This window comes from Symsagittifera roscoffensis, chromosome 6 (genome assembly GCF_963678635.1).
Source record: "Symsagittifera roscoffensis chromosome 6, txSymRosc1.1, whole genome shotgun sequence".
NCBI classification, from domain to species: Eukaryota; Metazoa; Xenacoelomorpha; order Acoela; family Convolutidae; genus Symsagittifera; species Symsagittifera roscoffensis.
Genome location: NC_087067.1, coordinates 10,115,918 through 10,136,695, shown reverse-complemented (window position 1 = coordinate 10,136,695; position 20,778 = coordinate 10,115,918). Strand labels below are relative to the sequence as shown.

Genomic DNA, 20,778 nt, shown 5'->3' with positions numbered 1-20,778 from the left:
AAATTTGTAACAATCTACATGAGGTTGGTGATTTTCGGTTAATTGGGCAAAATAATTTTTTAGTCCATATCAACAAAAAAGAAGCAGAAAGGAACTGCCAAAAATGCCGAACAGAAATTTCACGCTGAGTTTTGAAACTATAATGAAAATGAGCTTAAACAGTGGATCCTTTTATTTCAAAACACAGCTTTTTTAAATGAAAATAATATTAAAAGTAAAGCTAATTAGTTATATCCTTTTCTTCTTTTCACGACTCTATTGGTAGCTATGATGATTATTATCTATGTTTTTTCCGACTTTCAAAGAAAATACCGAAAAAATATGTTTGGGTAATTTGTTTTTTTTTTTCAGTAAAAAATTTTTACTTTCAGTCATTTTTTGTATAATTGTGGGAGCATGAAGTTTTTCTATTTGAAAAATTCGGAAGAAATAACGGTTGATATGCTAAGTTGTTATAACACGCGTAACTGGCTATCTAAATTGTTCCATGTTGAAATAAAGCCAGAATTTGGGCCTCAATAAAACAGTTTGAGACTCTAAACACGTCCAATCGCGCGGTGTGATCAAAGAAAAACAAGTTTGAAAGAAAAAATTTCAAAATTTTTGTCGACTTTTTTTAGGTCGACCAAACTGATTTTTGGAGCGCTCCCAGAACCTTATAAATACCCTATTCTGACAAAAAAAAATTGGTTAAAATAGGGCAGGTTGACTTGTACCATTTTTTAACAAAAAAAAACAGGTTAAAAAGTCTCCCCTTCACAATTAGTATATATTGGCGCCAAAGGCGTCTTCAGAAAAATTTTAGAGTTGGTCGGCCAAAAATGGCTATCATAAAAAATCCCAAAACGGGGACCCCTTGGTTGGCGAGGGGTTCGAATCCCAGAGGGGGGAGCGTCCCCCCCTAAATCCGTCCCTGGCTCAAATTTTAAAAAAGTTTATTTCACATTAGATCTTTTCTGCAAAGTTATGAGGGTTTTATAATAGCCAGTTTGGGATATTTATCACTTTGCCGTTTTTGCATTGACTCAGAATCCATTGCCAAGTCCAAACTAAACAGAGTCGCTCGAAATATTATGTAACTAAATGCTAAATATATCATTTGCTTTTTAATAGTCATTAATATGTCATTTAAAAAAACGAAAATTATTCCACAGACGTTAAAGCTCCGTCGTAACATTTAAGGTTTTGCCTTGATACAAGAAGTCTTCTCAAAACACACCAATATTGTCTCATAAGAGACAAGGGATGCATGAACAATTATTTTAGATTAAGGACTGATGGCAAAAAACCATTCAATCATGGATGCTGGCAAAAGTTTTGATCTTGCCCAGGTCAAGAGTTTGCTTTTAATTTGTCTGTTTCAGACGAATTTTTGATTTGCCTCTCTTGACATTTAAAAACTCATTAACTTTTCTGGAGTTGAAAAGTTCAAAATGATGTAGAAGTTTTATCACGAATTGGATAAACATTAAATTGATGCACAGGGAGATTATATCTAATAATAAACTTGTTCAGTTGATTGGTATTGCATTTAAAAACTATTGGTTTTTCAATTGCGGAACTCTATAATGTAATCAGTATTTTGGCTCTGAATTTGAAAATATGCTCAATCAACAAATTTCATAATAGTTATTTGATTTAGTATATTTGGTTCTGCTGTACAGCATTTTGTTCAACCGCTCTCGTGTGAAGGAAACTATGGCCTTAAAGGTTATGGGGATCAAAATCTCAATTCTTAGACTTTTTCTCCTTTTCATGGTCAAATTTATTTTTTTTTAATTTTGAGATATCCACAATGAAAAACTAGAAAATGATTCAATTGCGATCATCTGCTGGTAAATTGCTGTGTACAGTTTAGATCTGAAATGGAAACTATATAACTTTTCTATGCCAAAATTTTCTCTGCCATTGGACATCTTTTTCACGCTCTTACACCTCAATAATAGTCTAATTGGGATCGATTGCACTTAGAACGATCTTGAAGAGCTCAGCCAAAAAAAGGGTTCTTTAAAATTGGGTTTCTGAAAAAAATAACTGTCCAATCCGTCTGCCCGAAAGTCTGCTAACGTTGTCGTAATTAGTGAAAAATCAATTTCACCTGAGCAAAATAAAGTAATATAGAGATATATAATTGACGTGACAGGATTATGGTATCTCTATATGATTGACGTGACAGTTAATGCAGGTTTATGAAAGCGAACTTGAATTAAACTTTTCCACTCTTAATTTTTGAGCTGTACGATGCGAGGAAACTCAACCCGGATCATGGTATTTTCACTTGTCTTTTCCTGCTTAACTTTTTTTCTTATTTATAGACTTTTTAATGAAGCTGAAGTTGAAGTTGAAGTTTTTTTTAGATATGGTGTCTAACCTGAAGCAGATGTCACTGGACATCTCAAGTGAATTGACCAATCAGAACTCTCAAACGGAGCGACTGGCGAAAAAAATATGCGTGAACAGAAATCAAGTGGAGAAGGCAAACAGAAAAGCTGACATTCTATTACACTGAAGTTGACTCTAATTTATTAAGTCGGCTCTAGTTGCTGTTGTTTATTTTAAAAATTATAGTATTTTTTATTTTTAGTTTCTCTATTTATGTTTGAAAAAATCAAAGCAGTTATTTCAGTTAACTTCTTCGTAAATTTTCGGTCACATGAATTCTCTGCTATTGCAAATCGCCCTCGCAAAACGACCAAAAATGACGCGCAATAATAGTTTTTCTTAACTGGTCTGTTTGTCTTATTGTGTTTTTTGATGTACAAGAAATTAGTTTAGAATTCACATGGCTATCTTATGTTGACTATGGAGTCATGAATTCAATCAAAGTGCAAATTTATTATGCTAGATTATTTATTAGGATATTTATTAGGATATTTTCAATTAATCAACATTAAATTTTTACAATCAATACAAAAATATAACAAAACAACTTTTGGTCAAAAAAATTTTCACGGCATAAAATGAATGAAAAAATTAGGTGAATTTTCAAATGTGTCCGAAAGCACTTCGTTTTTCATTGAATCTTCACTATAACTGAGCAACAGCTATTAGAAACGTTAATGATATTTTTTTTGTTTTTTTTTGGTGCCAGGGGTGTTTTTTTCCAGGACAATTGTTTCGGCTATTAACCCAACAACTTTTGCGAGCAAATTTTTTACAGATAAGCTATTAACAGCTTGAGCTAAATAAATTTTTACCTGTAATAATTTTCTTGGGAGAAAAATAAGGGTTTGAAATTATCTAATCATTAAAAATGAGAGGACTTTGGTGACCTTTGGAAGTGATGCTTGGTAGCCTGTACGACAAAAATGTGATTAAGCAATTCTCAAATTTAACTTCAAAAAAATCTAAAGATTTTGGTTTAAGTGGTTTTTAAGCAAAGTTTTTGTCCATATCCCCAAATCGCAAGTCAGCAAAGGTTTTAGAGTCATTTTTTTGTATTCATCTACTCTTATTGTCTTTTCAAAGTTACTTGCTTCAGTCATTTTTTGATTGCTTTTCTGGTTGTTGCAGGTTGCGTATACGTCATTTTCTTTGGATTTATGGGATCAACATTTCTTTCAGGAATTATTTTTATTTGGAAATATTACTCCAGTCCTTCCACGGAGTCTGAAGACCAGTTATTTGTTGAAATAGTTAGAGGATGACTGCGGCATTATATATTAAAATAAAAAAGACCCTATTACAAAACTGTTCGTATATCAGGACAAAACACTAAAAAACTCGACTGTCCATAACTGGTCTGTGAAAGCTTTAACTGCTTCACATATAATTCCTCGCTTTTTAAAAATCGGAACATACAACTAAAATACGCAGATATAGATAGGGTTGTTTGAAAAAGTGCGAGAACGATTAATGAATATAAATCTGTACCAAGACTGCTCGTATCAGCAACAAGACTGCTCAAAAATCTAGCCATTCTGACCACGCGTTAAAATCGAAGCGATTCATCATCTCATTAAGAACTTTAAACTTTGATGAAAAATCAAAAAACAATTATTCTTTTTAGATTTGTTGTTGCTTTCATTTATTTGTTTGTTTGTTTGTTTGTGTGTGGCGAAGTGTAGTCTAGTAAAAACTTCGCTCCCCCAGCTCCCCTTCTGTATCTCTCCGGTTAAACAGTACGGCTTCGTCGCGTTCTGCTGAGTAACTTCCGTGGACAGCTGCGATTTCAGCGTGTTTTGGAGTGTTATCGGTGATAGATCTTTCTATCACGGCTTTTGCACTCTTGAAAGTATTTGATCTTTGATCACCTTTCAGGATTGTGGTTTCTTAGCTAGTTTGTCTGCAATCAAGTTTCAGGGATCTCCATGTGGCCGGGGACTGTATCTCATTGTATCTCATTTTGGGCGGTTTAGGAAGTCCAGTTGTCGTCTGATATGAAGAAAGATTGCAGATTGGACTCTTCTGAGGGCTTCTCTTTCGAGTGATTGCTGGCCCAAATCGTCTGATCATCGGCGAAGATTGAATTAAGAGCCTCTGAGGGCTACCGAATTGATGTAAAAAAGGAAGAGCATCGGTGACAGTAGTGCGTCTTGTGGAAATCCATGAATTAGCCATCTCGTTCCTCTGCAGCCGCTCTTAAAGGATGTGCGGAAGTGCGGTATGCGGAAGGCCATTTAATTTATGTCTGATGTATTTTTGAATATATTGTAGCAAAGGCTACTTAAAGAACAAAAACAATGCATTAAAAAAGCCTTCTAGCTTGCCTCAAGTCTCTTTGGAATGATTTTGAACCGGATTGAATAGCCGTTTGCGCGGTAAAAGAACGAAACAAAACGCGTTTTACTTTTCCCATTGTATCCAAACAAGCTATTTTCCAAAAAACTCGAGCTCACGACAGTATTTTTTGAATGGTCTTCGAATGAACACCATTCGAACATGACTAGTTTGTAAGTCAAATTTAGTCAGGAAAAATCAACACCAATCACAAAGCCGGAACAAGGCTACTCTTCTAACGAAGCCTTGATTTATTCTGCCCTGCAAGGCCAAATAACAAGACTGCTCGTATCAGGGCGAATCCCTGAATGTTCCGAATGCCTTCTGAGGTTTATGGAGCAAAAGAAAACAAAAAAAGTAAATGTAATAAAATAAAATGACACATTTTTTTTTCTAAAATTTGAATTTCTTTAATGAAAATCATCTCCCCACACGCCATATAAAGTACAAAAGGATAGAAACTAACCAATTTATATGAGAGCAGACCCGAAGCTTAGGATTTTCAAGGCGGTCAAAAAGATATCAAATAAAGGGTTGACCCCCCTCCCCCACCCCACACTGGCTAGACAGTTACACTGATATTCTTATCATGCCTTAGGCGGCGAAGGGTGCAACCTCCTATCAGGTAGTCTGAGTAACTGGTTGAACTCAATTTTAAATTTGAACTTCTTAAAAAAATATACTAAATGAGATTAAAATATTTTCCAACCAGAAACCTGTACAGAGTTTAATGCCTCCTTTTTACAGTTAGTTGGTTCTTTTATAAAATCATAGTTTCGCCTAAAGGTCAGAAAAATGGTTTGCTCAGCGTTCGTTCCCGTTGACAATTAAACCTTCGCAATCCGAGAGCTCCGAAAAGACTGTACTTCAATGGAATTTCAGAGTATATCGGACTATTTTGAAAACGCTTAGATTGGAGCCTGCCAAAGAAACAGATGCGTGTAACAAATCAATTATGGCAAATCAGCTTCTTTCAACCAATTTGGAACGATTTCTAAGACGGATTAAATCTCGCTTACGCGTTAGTAGCGCGAAATTTATCGCGCGTTAAGTGTCCCAAATTGGCCAAAATGGCATTCTTTAAACCCCCATAACTTTACAAAAAAAGATCACTGGTGAAATATCTTTTCAAATTCAAGCTCAAGACAATAACAGCTTTCGAATGATATAAAAAAAAATTGCGTCAAAAACGGCTAGTTAAAAAGTCGAAATTTGTCTGAAGAAAAAAAAACCCACCCCGAGCACAAATATTCCGTTACTTTCGTATCGAAAGTCGGAACAACAAGGCTACTCTTCTAACGACGCCTTGATTTATTCTGCCCTGTAAGGCCAAATAAAAACTTGTCGGATGAACAATTGGAAAAATTTCCAAAAACAGAAGAATTGTTTCCCGTTTGTTCTTCATTTTTACTACCGACTCGCTATGTAAAGTACATAAGGATGTCTTAGCCACCAGTTTCCTTATAGATAAAAACCAAATGAGTTGTCTCTACTATTTTATCCACTATTTACTAATGTTATTAGAACGCAATTTATCGGACTTTAATTATCTCAGGTTGCTAAACTAACGTATTAATTAGAGTAACTGGTATGCCTTAATACAATTTGAAACAATTTTTGAGTTGGAATAAATGGCCTCATAAGGGGTAAATCACAAAACACAGCATTACTTTTCCCAAGTTGCCGAACTGGTAAATTTCAAATTGCATAATTTTGCGTATTTCTTTGAACTCAAGTCATCAATAGCTTTCAGATTAAAAAAAATAAGGTACGCGGAGTCTCCGAAGGAGCAATATCATCCAGGTAAGGCAGTAGCGGAATTTTAGCCAACTAATTATAGTCTGATCAGGTTATTTTGACAATTTAAATAATCATGTAAAGCCAAAATTAAATTGTTTACAAACAATTAATTGATTCTTTAATTTTTTCTACTTTTTTAAAGGTGGTAGAAATAGTGAGAAAAAGTTAGTAAAAAAATGGCACTGTCTCGAGATTCTTAAAAATTAGCATTTTAGCTATTTAAGTAGAATTTCTTTCTGAAAGGTTTTAAAACACTAAAACGAAACTAACTGATCAATTTGCTCATCAATGTTCAAAAATTGAGTCACTTTTTTGCACATAAAAATTTAGCCATTAGATTAAGGCTAATAAATTTTCATAAAAACTGCAAAATTTACTCATCACCCACAAGTTTGTTCACTTAATTTTTTTGGGCGAGACAAAACCTATAAGCCGTAGGAAAGTCAAATTTCTACAAAAATTATTCATCGACATTCTACTCAAGGTATCGGGAGTTCAATTTTCTTTGAGAAGACTCATTTTGACGTGCGTAAGAAACCATAAAACACTGGTTCAAAGAGCCGTCAGTTTGTTCCCTTGGGACCAAAAAATTGCAACACAAGGCCACAAGCCGTAATCGGCCTCACCCGTAAGATTATTTTGTTGTGTGGTAAAAATTGTACATGGCTCTTTGTATTTCGCTCAATAAGCTATTTTTATTGCTAGATCCTCAAGTATACACGCACACCATTTGCTTCTCGTGGTTTCCCGCACTGACAATATTGGGAATGAAATCGATTTAAATCAATTTTGTACAGATAATACAAAGTATTTGAACGAACGTTACGGCAAAAAAAATCTCAATCTTATTTCATTCGCAATGATTTTTGCAAAAAAACTCAAAAGATCAAATTTTTGGTTACAAAATTCGCGAAATAAATTGGTAAAAAACTAAGCAACTTTTGTTCCCTTCGTTTTTTTTTTAATAATCTTAACGCAATTTAAGAAAAACACGGCGAAGTTTATTACTGCTATTCGTTTCGTCCGGTTAATTTAAATCAGCATTTTATACTAAAACCCATCAAAACTTCAACAGATTTGGTTTAACTTTTTAATTTTGTTTCGAAACTTGAGCAAAGAAAAATCTTTATCGAAGCGAGTCACCCAAGAAAGGAACTCTTTAGTCACTCGACGAGTTAGTTATTGAGGACAAGGGAATCTCTTTTCGATTTTGAAAACCTAAGGGTTCCTGCGGTAATGAAAAGTAGAATTATGCAAATTGTCTTCAGTTTTCATAAACATCATTGTTCTAAATTTAATATGTTAAAATAATGAAAACACAAATGTGAAAAATTTATGAAGAACAGTTAATTTTTGATACAAAATTACAAATTATTTGTTTTTATTCGCATTAGAGTTTCAGGGGAAATCGTTTGTAATGAATAATAATGCCAAAAAACTTAATCCATATAACTGATTTTCATTACCCATCTAACTATGAAAATGGATGTAGGGGATTATAATCAATTTTTTTTCAGCAATCCAAAATTCATTATAATCCAAATAAACTATTGTAATCCATTTTTGGTTTCCTTATATTAGACCAATTTTTGTTCATACAATCCATAAAAACCATTTTTTTGCAAATATGAAAAACTTCTGCAAAAATAGAACCCGAACGAAAATGTATACTAAAACAACAACCCTTTCCTCCCAAAGATGGACAACCTTCCGTTCTTATCCACCCTCCACACTGACACACCCATCTGACTCCGCCCATACCCTCTCCCCACACACCTTTCCACCCCTTCCTTACCCCTTCTTGTTTTTAACCTCCCCTAGCTTACCACCTCCAAAGTTTAACCTCACCCGCGAAGCGGGAGCTTAAACTGGGGGATCAAAATATTTGGGCGTTACGTCCAGTAACCAACCCCCCGAGGTCTAAAGGGAAGGAAGCTAAACATAAGATTGAACACAAGAGTAGAATAATAGTGGATAACGGAGTGTAAGTGTAACAAAATGTCAAAAAAATTGAGATACTAAAAAATTGTATTGGAAAAAAGCCTCATTTTTGCAATTTTTTTTTTATAAAACGTGTGCTGAGAAAGCGACAGTTAATTTGTGAAAACACTACATTCTATTGATACATTAAAGATAATTTTTTTAAAAAATTATAATTCATTATACTTGATAAAAACGGCTTTTATTGGTTGGTCAAAAAATACTATGATCAATTTTAATCAATCACAATTTTTTTCTACTATTGTGGACACTGATCGTGAAAACTTAATAAAATTGGTTAATATTTAGGAAACTGGTCAAAAATTAACACGAAAGGACAATTGAAAACACATAATCTACTTCTAACTGCAAAAACATGAGAATGAAAAGTGGTGGATGAAAAAGAAACAAACTGATTTTTAGGGTTTAAGTGCAGCTAAAATCTCTATCAAATGGAACAAAAAATTGCCAAAATTGGACGTAACTCGATTTAAAGTTGGTTGAAACCGATTGATTTAAGTACTTTTCTGTGTCAAACAAAATCAATTCTAATCAATTTCAATCGATTTTGTTTGATACAAAAATGCAGTTAATATAATCGGTTCCAACAAAGTTTAAATCGTTTTACATCTGTTTTTTGGCAATTTTGATACAGATTTTAGCAACATTTAGACTGATAAGTCTTTGCAAAACTATCAGTATAAAAAGATTGCTAAACATTTCTTGACAGTACGAGTTGAGTCATGTTTTGCTCATCTTAATGGAGGTGATGAATTATTTGTTCGGATTAGGGTGAACAGATTATTTCCCATGGAGCAAAAGTTAGCTTATACTTCCATTTTTTGTGTACCGAGCGGCGGATTTTCGAAAGACCACCATATCTACAAACCGCCATATCTTGAAGCCAAAATTACATCAGAAGTACGTAAATTACATCAAAATTACGTAACAATTGCATAACAACTGTGGGAATTGCATTAAAAAAGACCTACACTTGGTCCCAAAAACATGTAAGCAGTTTTTTCGGGGCAACGAGAAAAAAAAGCTTTGAAACAATCCAGCGAAACCTTCAGTCATGAATAAAAACAACTGTCGTCAATATATAGTAAATTTCGGCTGGTTGGAATGAATTTTTTTTACAGTTTGGCACTTCGGCTTGTTGGCCCACCATCTAAAAACTTTAGGTCTAATTTTCATTCTTTTTTAATCCATCGAATTGAATAACAGGCTAAAAAACCGTAAGAAAATTTTTTTTTGCAACATTACTGGAAAAAAGGTAGTTTGGTCTTTTGAACGAACTGCCAGCCTAATTTCAATTTAGACAAAAATATATCTGTATGAGATGAGTAATTTACTGGAAATAAATTGATTTGACTTGACATGATAATTGGACTTGAATTATTTTCAATTGAAATACTGTAATTACTTGAAGAGCTACAAGTGAAAGACCTACAACAAACAAAATTAGTTAATAGTTTTAAAAATTGAACTCAATATCTTAAAAAAATTAAATTATCTTAAGCTAAATTATTCTCCACTCAAAATTCAAAAACACTTCCATTTAGCAGTTTTGCTATATGGTCCAGGCAGCAGATCTCCACAATTTTTTTAAGTTCTTGTCATTTTTTAAGGAACAAGTGAGCACCCTATAAATCACCATTTTGAAAGTTTTCTTAACACTTGAAGGGCTAATTTAATCTTTTTATTCGGACCGGAAGAAACTTTGTTTCCAATTCAACGCAAAGTCAACAGTTGAACCTGATTTAACCATGCTGTTAGTTTTGTGCTTGAATATTAGTTGTATTGAGAAGTTTCAACATATGAATTATAATTATAATGACACAGACTACAAACACAAAAAAAAATAATCAAAATTTTTAACTCTCAAATCAGAAATTAATTTTTTAGTTTTGAATTAAAAGTAATATAAAAACTAATAATAGCAGACATTGCATTGATTGAAAGCTTTGCGCTGAATTTTCTATTATTCTCTTGTCTTTCTCTTTTGGTTTATTTTGCATGGTTGAAGGTGTGGCACATGATGCATCAGTTGTATTTGTACTGTTGTAATCCTTGGTTCAAAATTTTTTCTTACCTCACGGCATAATCTTGAACTTTGAACTTTTCAGATCACATTATCAAACTCGGATGAAACATGACACGGAAAATGAAGGCTGAATTACTTTTTTCTTTCAGTAGCATATTTTTTTCCTGAAAAAAGTTTTTGGTCACAATGTCAGATGATTTTACTAACGTTACAACAAAGAAGCTGACTCTCGTTAGAGGGTCAAAAAATAAGAACCAAATGAGATTAAAAACCATTTTTTTGTTCCAATAACAATAATACTTGATTTCAAACAAAAACTAAATTTTAATTGAAGCGTTATTTTTGCTTATCTACAGGAATGAAAAAACTGGCCTCCGTCATGGTATGCGACTTTTTCGTATTGGTTGGTAAATTAGACAGATCTCAGAATTCTGGGAGTTATAGAGCAAAGCTTCTTTTTGCGGTCCTGATTTTATGTTCAATGCGAAAAAAAATGAGTCAACCTAGCCAGTTGGCCAATATATTGAAAATAATGTTGTTATTCTATTCCTCCAGTTTAGGAGGAACGATAATGCTTTGTGGTCCATAACCGCCGCATAAAAGGTTTTTGACCCCATTTGAACACAGGGAGCCTATTTGAACACTTGAGATTTTGAGGGGAGGGCGCGCGCCAAAACAACGCGATTTTTTGGTCATCATTTTCCAAAAAGTGCCTAAAAACGCCTGTTGTCATACTTTGAGCGAAATAGCCTTTTCTGCCAAAAACTTGCTGCCGAAAACACGCGCTTACTTTTTAGTCCATACTTCCGAGTTTCTTCCTGTGCTTGGGATAAAAATCTCAACTTGAACTGTTTGTTGAAACATTTTGAAGCACTCATTATGAATTACCTCGAACACAATTTTTTTGTCTTTTTTAATATCATACTGCTTGAAATCAAAACATGAAACTTATGATGGTTTTCTTCATGTCTTCAGAGTTACGTTAAGTTCTTCCATTGAGACGTTTTTAAAAAGCCCGACACACTTGTGAATGATCTTAACCCATCTCAGAAAAAATTAATTTGAGACATCGCTCTTGTGTCTCAAATTAATCATTGGTGTATTTTTCCTCAAAGTGGAGTTCGACTTGACTTAACTGTCTTATGATTTGGTCTGTAGCAGTATTTTTTGTTTAAAAAGTTATTTCTTGGGATCAAGAAATAGTTTTGCGAATTTTTCGGTTCATCATTTTTCAGATTTTCTAATCTAGGGATGTATGCTCAATTTCGGACCTCTTGTATTTCTGTTCGTGCAATAACATGCTTCGTTGATACTACGTTGACTTCGTCACAAAGATAAAGATCCCAAAGTCGGTATAATTGTAAGCTTCTTCTTTTCCACTTATGAAATTTTCTCTATGCCCTGGTTGCATTGCTAAAAGGAGTTGCCCTATGAATACCTTGTTTTTTTGTGTACAAATACCTTAGATCGGGTTATATGTTCCAAGAAGTGACAGGTTTACTATTTTACTAGTCTCAGTCTAGACAAAACAAAAAAATGTTCCCAGTGGGAGTTGACCTCTGCGCATACAGCCAATTATTACAGGCACTAAAATAAGAGCGAGAGGGGATAAAAGGGGGCTATTCTCATGTGCGAAGGACCGAATGGGGCGAAAAAACTCGTGAGCGAAAGATCGAAAACAAAATAAGCCGAATGTCAACTTTTAAAAAAAAAGCAATTGCCATTCAATTAAAATGAATTAAATATAGCAATATTTTGCTTCTTTCATAGCGATATACCCTTGAAATATAAAATTTGTTCCAATTCGGCGGCAGTCAGTGACAATTTAAAAATTTTGCATATTCCTGCCGTTTTTAATATTCGGCCAGTATCAATATTCAACCCCTAGATATGTTTACTTTCTTTCCAAATTTTAGATTACTGAAATCTGATTGGCTGATTTTTATTTTTGCGCATTCGGTCCTTCGCGTATGAGGAATTCCACCGGGATAAAATAGAATTCTTAAAATCGAAACTCTTCAATTGTTGTTATGTTTTTGCGTCTAATCTCGTCACGGCTTAGTTTGTTTTAGTTGGCATAGTGCCTAAAACACCTGTTAAAAGGCCTATTGGTTGGAGTTTAAATCCGGTGGGAACCGTTTTTTTGTTCAGCTGAGTTGAAGCAGTTGCATCTACCACCTATTGTAATATATCACCCGCGATCGCTACATGTTCCACTTATAGTGATTTTGGTAGAAAATGTTACAATTTGCGCCTGCAGTTATCAATAAAACAGTCAGACAAAAAAATAACTACGAAACTTTTTTTCGTTTTCCACTGTTTTTTATATATTTTTTTTGTCAATGTTGTCTTTCAACGGCATCGGCATCGGTATTTACCAATTTTTGTTTTACTTGCAGAAAGCTTTTGAAAATTTAACCTGGATGACTCAATTCTAATTAAATTAAATTAGAAATTAAATTAGAGAATCACACACTTAAGTACTGTAAACACTTATTATGTATGTTTTATATCAAACCAAATACAAAGTGTCCATCTCTTTTGTTATCTTCTCAGATGTTTCATCACATTTGCTCCCCTCGGTTTCTGCGCCAGATGCATTCCCATGTTTGCGAATTGTCAAATATTTTCTTTATTCGTTTTTGTATTTCCAAATTTTTCGGATTCACTTTAGACTTAGGGGTTTAATTCGGAGTTGGGCTCTTTTTCCTTTCCCCCCCACCTCACTAAAATATGAATTTTATGGTCTAACTAGCGGTTTTACAAGGTTAATTATGAAGACCAAATATGTTTGTTATGGCCTAATCAGTCTGCATGTCAAATTTCACGACAATCGAACAAAGTGAACAGTAGCTTCAAGTATAAAATTTGGGCTCTTTTTCCTTCCCCCCCCCACCTGCAACTTTTTACATTTGAAGTTAGTGTTCACTTTGTCCGATTATCATAAAAATTGACGTGCAGACTAATTAGGCCATGACAAACATATTTGGTATTCATAATTAACCTTGTAAAACAACTCGTTACACCATAAAAATCATGTTTTAGTGAGGTGGGGGGGGGGGAGGAGGAAGGAAAAAGAGCCCGGAATTGGGACAGGGGGATAAATATGGGAGGGGGACATCTCTTCCGACCACACACATTCCTTATCCCACGCCCCTGGGGGCATTTCATATAACACTCAAGTTTTTTGTGTCAACCGTCAACCCCTTCCCACCCCATTTACTATAGGGGTGGAGTGGGGGAGGGGGGTAAGTGGGAGGGAGGTCATGCAAAAGCCGTGAAAAATAAAATGGAGGGGTAGAAACGAAAACCACCCATCCCCTTTACTTTGAGTAACGGGGGAGGGGAACGGGGGAGGGGAACGGGGGGTGTTTACGGGGCGTGGGGGGCGGGGGAACGGGGGGTAACGAGTAACGAGGTAACTATGCAAAAACGGCTGCGGTAAGCGGAGAAGGAGGAAAAATTTGTAGCCTGATAAAAAATCGCTAAGTCATCGCTAATTGAGCGCAAATTCATTGCTGACTCATCGGTAAAATTTTTTGATTTTTCAGCTCTGATTCAGTGGTAATTTATTACTGAAATTAGCTGCTTGCGTAAAAATTTAGCGCTAATTCTGTGATGGCGATCACTGTTTTCACAAATTTCCATCGCTTAATTGCAATGGGAGCTCAAACCAGCTAAACGTTCAAAGGCAAAAGACGATATAAAACGGGGAGGGTTCTCATGCTTGGAAGGACCGAATGCTTGAAAAATTTCAACCAATCAAAATCGCTGGGCGTTTCTATTGGTTAAATGCCTGTCTCACAAAATCGAAGTCAATATTAACAGAAAATGTATTAAATCAGTGGAAAATAATCAAATTGTTGCAAATTGCGGGTTACAACCGCATTACTATTTAGGTAATCATCAAGATTAATGAGTTCAAAATCAAAAGAAATTTTCAGTCTTGAAAACTCATCTGCTTATTATCTAATCGGTCAATATTAACACTAATGGCCTAGATTTATTTTCTTATTTTAAGATTTTTGCGATTTACTTTGAGATTTTGAATACTCAATTCTGATTGGCTGAAAGTAAGCTAAAATTAATTTCAAGCATTCCGTCCTTCAAGCATGAGGGACGCCACCTATAAAACCGTAATATGTAAGTTTCAAATTGCAGCTTAAGTCACTGGAGTTTTGAAAGATCCTGACAAAAAACATGAAATTAAAAAAAAAATTCGAAAAAAACAAGTCATGCATGCAGTTTTTCCCTAATTTCATTTCTTTACGAATGGTTTGATTTCATAATGTGCCCTCGACGATAAGATTTCAACCTTGTTACGAAAATTATATGAATACAATCAAAATAAATTTGGTTAACAAGCCTATTGTTTTAACTTCATGCCGACTTCGAAAAGCAAGGCTAAAAATCAACCTTGATTTTTTTCAACAAAATCTGAGACGAAAATTGTCAAAAGGTAATACAGCTAACCATACAGTGATGAACTAATTCTACTTATGATATTTACAAATTGTAATGTTCGTATTGAATAAACAAGATCTTACAAAACAGGTTGACATACTCAGGAATTGATTCAAATTCGTGACGCAAACATTTATGAAGAACATGGATAAGTAGAGTTAATCGGTTCAAATTTTGAATATTATGGGTCACAATAATCAATTATTCGGAGCTTAAAATCCATGATAGTAATTTATTCAGTCGAGGTCTTTTTCGATAAAGTTAAATCGCAGACGTATAATTGTCCGAATTTCGTTCGCGATGTCTTTTCGAGATCACGCAGATGTTACGTGTCTTTATAAATCGATGAATAGCTACAGTTCTCTGTCATCCGAGCTCCACCATCCCTCTTATCACACTGCACCCGAGAGCATTCGGCTTCTCCACTCGGAATCCATCGAAGCATCTGACCCGACGACTGCGAAATCGACATCATCTCCTAACTCAACTTCGTCTGAAGTCGGCTCGTCCGATTCTTTTCCGAATGGACCGACTGACAATGCGATCCGCTGTGAAAATGTCACGCGAGTTGAAACCTCGGAGCCAATAACCTATCATGACTCGGGCAACTTCCCGCATCAATCTATAGACCTCATTTCCAGCCACGAACGCAATCCATCTCGCCATAAAATCACTGTTGTTGTTTATAAAGTAGCCTGCAAATGCACATGGGTTCCGTGCGTCTTTTCCCAAAGCTGGGCGTCCCGCATTTGGTGCTACTTTTCGGCTTTGGTGCTTTTATGCTCGATGGGTTTTCTGATCGCGGGCTTGATTTCTATTTATTATTTGACAGTTGTAGACTCGGAGTCGCTTATTTTATTTACATGTGCAGCTTCTGGTCTGGGACTAGCTCTTCTGATTTGGAATGTGATGTTTATTTGCAAGTGGCGCCAACAGGGAAGGTACAACATGGATTTGTTCGAAAGTTCGCTAGACTGAAAAATAACTTACACGAAGATTTACATAACTGGTGTTACCTCTTAAAGAATCGAATAGTCAATAATTCGAAAAATACAATTTGTGCTGCACTTTGAGTAGATCTAAACACGTGTTTGGGTTTAAGAGATTCAGGCTATAATTTTAAAAACTTCAAAAAATTTTTGCAGTTACTACCGCCTATACAAAAGCTAATGGATTTTTTTAGCTTAAAAACCATACTGCAATCATTCAGCACTCTTTCTTAATCCATAACAGACTGATCTTTCCGCAACCTTATTTTTATTATTTATTCTTTTTTCGAAAATAAAGGTCAACTTTGAACTTGATTTGTATATTCGAAAATTTCGGTTCTGAGTGATTTACTTATGCAATATTTGTTGAATTTAACTAATTGAGTTTAAACAAATTAGGTTAAGTTGTTTCAAATTTAACTGTGTTTTCAGCAGGAACAAAACTGCAAACTCTGGCTATTCAGGCTTTGTTCAGCCAAACATACTGTACAAATAGGAGTGGCCTAAATGTGAATTATTCCAGCCGCATAATTTTGAGAAACAAAGTTGAGTTCGGGCATGTTTTTACCACGAAAACTCATTTACCCAAAAAAAGACACGTAGTTAAGAGTGAAATACCATACTAGCAGAGTCTACCCGCACTCAATAAAAAGAGAAATTAATATACCATAATCGATTAAAAATGGATTATAATGCATATCATTATAATCGATTATAATCTGTTATTTTTTGAAAGCTTTTTTTTGAAATATAAACCATTATAATGGATTATAATCTATTATTCTTTAACAAACATCATCGCTTCATTTCGTTTTATTTTTGTTTTGTTTGTGTGTTTTTCAGTTGGTTACCGAAGTAAAAATACCATAATTTTGTACTTATATCACCAGCGGACGCCCCCTCTCCCCTCAGGGATTCGACTCCCTGCCGACCCAAAGGGTCCATCTTTTATACTATTTTGAGATATCTAATGCTTTTGTTTGCGGCGCACAAAACTTGACCATAGCAGGGTCTTTTTAATGCCTCGGGAGAGCTTGGAGTCAAATAAGTCAACCTAAAAAAAGTCGACAAAATTTTCGAAAATTTTTTGAAAATTCGCCCAACCTAAAATCCACACCTGCTGATAGCTTAAACTTAGATTATATTTAATTTTAACTGTGTTTTTATGCAGAATAGCTGAATTATAAGCCATTATGATTGATTTTTTTTGTCAGATAATATTTTGATAGAAAAAGGGATTAGAATCTATTATAATAGATTATAAGAGATTATAAGTTTTTCGGAAAAATTTTAAAACAGTAAAACTGATTTGAATTTACTAAAATTTGACCAAAACTATTATCCTTATAATGGATTATAAATCGTTTTAACATCGAAAATTGGCGCTTATAATTAATTATAATTTTGGTGAAAGCACGATTATAATTATTATAATCGAATAGTTTCTCTTTTTACTGAGTGCGGGTAGATAAATTTGGATCTTGTTAACTATTCCACCCTATGGCAAATTGATGGTGATTCGGCAACTATTATAGAATAATAGGCGTTGACCTCCTTAAATAAAAAAACAGGCCAAAATTTTTCAAAAAACTTACTTCACAAAAAATGCTCGTCAAACAATTTTTGCACTATGGGAGTTGTGTGACAAAGAAGTTGAAAAATCATCAATTCTTACGTTCTACGAAAGTGTGGTTTTCTGAAATGACTATACCTTAACCTAGCTATTTTTGAGTACGAATTGCTAAAAAAAAGAATTAAAATTAAAAAAGTTCAGCTTTGAGCATTTTTGAAAACTTAAATTTGTCAGTAGTTATTTTTTTGGTAGTATGTTCAAGTACCAAAAAAGTTGATGAATATTTCTGTTACAAAATCAACTCTGTACTCAAATAAAAAAATTTTGTATCATGTATAACTAAAAAAAGTACCTATTTTTTTAAATTAAAATTGGTACCCAACATGTCGTCCAATAAAAAATCAACCAGACTTTAACAATCAGCAAAAAAACTAATCTTAGAAAACTGGGTGATTTTCTCATACAACATATATTCTGTACAAGCAGTTCAAATATCGATTTCAAATGTCGTTCTAGCATTCATAGCTCAGAGTTACTGCGACGGTAATGTTCATGGAAGAACAGCATTTTTGTCAACATGGTCAGTGAGCGGATTTAGGGGGGATATTGTCACCATCATCGATTTGATCTCATGGCTACAGTGCAAAAACTTGCTTCAATGGAAAGAGTTTCGTACATGCTGAACTGTTCATTTCTGTCTTTATAGGGTGGGGTGGGGGGATTTTACTAGATACATTCTGATTCGAAAAAATACTTTAGCCTGGTCATTAGGAATTACATTTTGTACGATGAACATCACTGATTAGTGCAAAGAGTTTTGTTCTTCACAAATTAGCTCGAAGTATCAAGCAATCAGCCATAATAGTAATTAAAATAACTATGAAAGCAGAACATTTCAAACGTGGACGGAAAAAATGAAAAGAAAATTAAGAAAACTGCATTAACATGAAAACTAATGGTGATTCATCAATTATTTTATATCAATAGGGGTGACCTCCTTAAATAAAAAACAGGCCATAAGTATTCAAAAAACTTACTTCAGAAAAAAAGCTTGTCAAACATTTTTTGCACTATGGAAATGGTGTGATAAAGAAGTTGAAAAATCATTGAATTTTACGTTCAATGAGAGCGTGATTTTCTGAATTTGACTATACATTAACCTAACTATTTTTGAGTACGAATTGCTAGAAAAAAAAGTAATTAAATTTTAAAAAATACTGCTTTGAGCGTTTTTGAAAACTTAAGTTTGTTTTTAGCTATTTATTTGATGGAATGATCAATTGCCTAAAAAATTGATAAATATTTGTGTCACAAAATCAACTATGTACTCAACAAAAAATTTTGGAAATACTTATGCATCATGTATAACTAAAAAATGTCAAACCTATATTTTAATTTTAAAATGGTACCCAACACTTCGTCCAATAAAAAATCGAGCAGACTAACAATCACCAAAAAAGACTGGTTGTTTATGCCAGTCTTTTAAAGTTGGGTGATTTTCTCATACAACTGCGTCAGAGCTATTACTATTTCATGAAATATTCTCTTAATGCATTTAAATATCGATTTCAAATGTCGTTCTAGCATTCATAGCTCAGTTACTGTGACGGTAATGTTCATGGATTTTGAAAAAATAGCAGTGAGCGGATTTAGGGGGGGATGTTGTCATCATCATCGATATGATCTCATGGCTACAGTGCAAAAATTTTTTGCAATGCAAAAACTTTGGATAGAATAGGGTCTTACTATGATTTGCCAGATCTCAGAAAATCAATTTGTGCTTTTGCGGAAACCGACACAAATTTTAAAATACTTTTTTTTTCAAAAAACCTCGCCAAGCCAAGTAAAAAGTTTTTACCGTGTTTTTCTGTGTTTCTGCAGTTTTGTGAGGCTATAAATTGCTGGACGATCTGAAATCATAAGGGGACAAAAATTGCTCCACTCTCCTCAAGAAAATTCTAGTTAGTAGATTTGGAAAAACTCAAAAAAACGAGGAATAGATATGCTAGGAATCAAAACTTTTTCCGAAAATAATGCTGTTGAATGAAAATCGAACCTGGAGTAAGGATCTCCCAACCGAGTAAGCTACCCACTATCCTCCGTGCACACTGATCCTAGGTAAATGACTCTGTTACTTCTGAATAACTAATCTATGATGGTGAAAGAATAACAAAAGTTATTATACCGCAAAAATATTGAAAAGGGAAATCAAGCAAGTTAATTAGTCATTTTATGTCTTTTATTGATTCATAAAAAGCACAAAAATAGCCAAAATTTGATATTGACAATTCAAAATTTAATTCGTCATTATTTTTTTTCCAAAAAAACTGATAGAGATCAAACAACGGGCAGCAGAATAGGCAGCGTTTTGCCCTGATATACTAGCAGTGTTCTTTTAGATTATAAAAAATTTGATCATTCTATTCCTCAAGACTTGCCGTTAAAATAATAGAAATGTCCAGTTGTTTTCAAACTAAAACATTGCAATCGCGATTTATTTTTAACATTGCAATCGAGTTAAATAGTGATTTACTTTTTATTTTTTTAAAGAAAACGGTTGTTCCAGATTTCGAGGACAATGGTAGAAAATCTACGCATAACGAAACAGCGTTTTTTTAATTAGATCATTTTTTTATACAGAATTTCCAAAGGAAGTTTTAAAAGACAGTCGAATAGTTTGAGGCCCCGTTTCAATTTAACTTTTGTTTTTGTTCTGACTATTTGAAATGGGAGGGACTTTGTAATCGGTGTTTTCCAATTCACAGCAGAAGAATCCTTTTTCCCGAGAATATGCTGATTTAAAACTTTTTGGATTTATCATTTACAAAAGGTTTGTTTTACATACAGTGGAAATCAGTTATAATAAGTTTGAGTATATTGAGATTTGATGCGATGTTTTTTGATGTAATTTGTCAAATTGAGTTTTTTTTGTTTGCTGTCCTGACTGATTAAAAAATGTGGAGGAACTTTGTATTCGGATGTGTTTTGATTTTTTTTGCTGTTTTCCGCGCAAACTCAAGTACCGCAAATCATCATCGGAATGGTTCAAGTAGTTTGTCAATTTCAAGCTCTTTCAGTCTTGATTTTTGCTTCGAACGACAGCAAAACATTTTCAAAAAATTGAGAAAAGAACTAGTTTAAAACTTTTCAGTTTTAGTTCAATTTCGAGCAATTAAAGCAAGCGAGAAAACTTTTTGTAGATGGAT

At 34.0% G+C, this 20,778-nt stretch overlaps 1 protein-coding gene across 2 annotated transcripts in view; it reads left to right on the top strand.

The window, feature by feature from the left end:
* LOC134848466 (synaptosomal-associated protein 23-like) overlaps positions 1–2,610 on the top strand; it is a 28,070-nt gene extending 25,460 nt beyond the window's left edge. For both annotated transcript variants that reach the window (XM_063865932.1, XM_063865933.1), the window contains exon 6: positions 2,358–2,610. In XM_063865932.1, coding sequence (XP_063722002.1) covers positions 2,358–2,509 — 152 coding nt within the window. In that variant the 3' untranslated portion in view covers positions 2,510–2,610. The remainder of the gene's footprint in view (positions 1–2,357) is intronic.
* Positions 2,611–20,778: the final 18,168 nt, after the last annotated feature.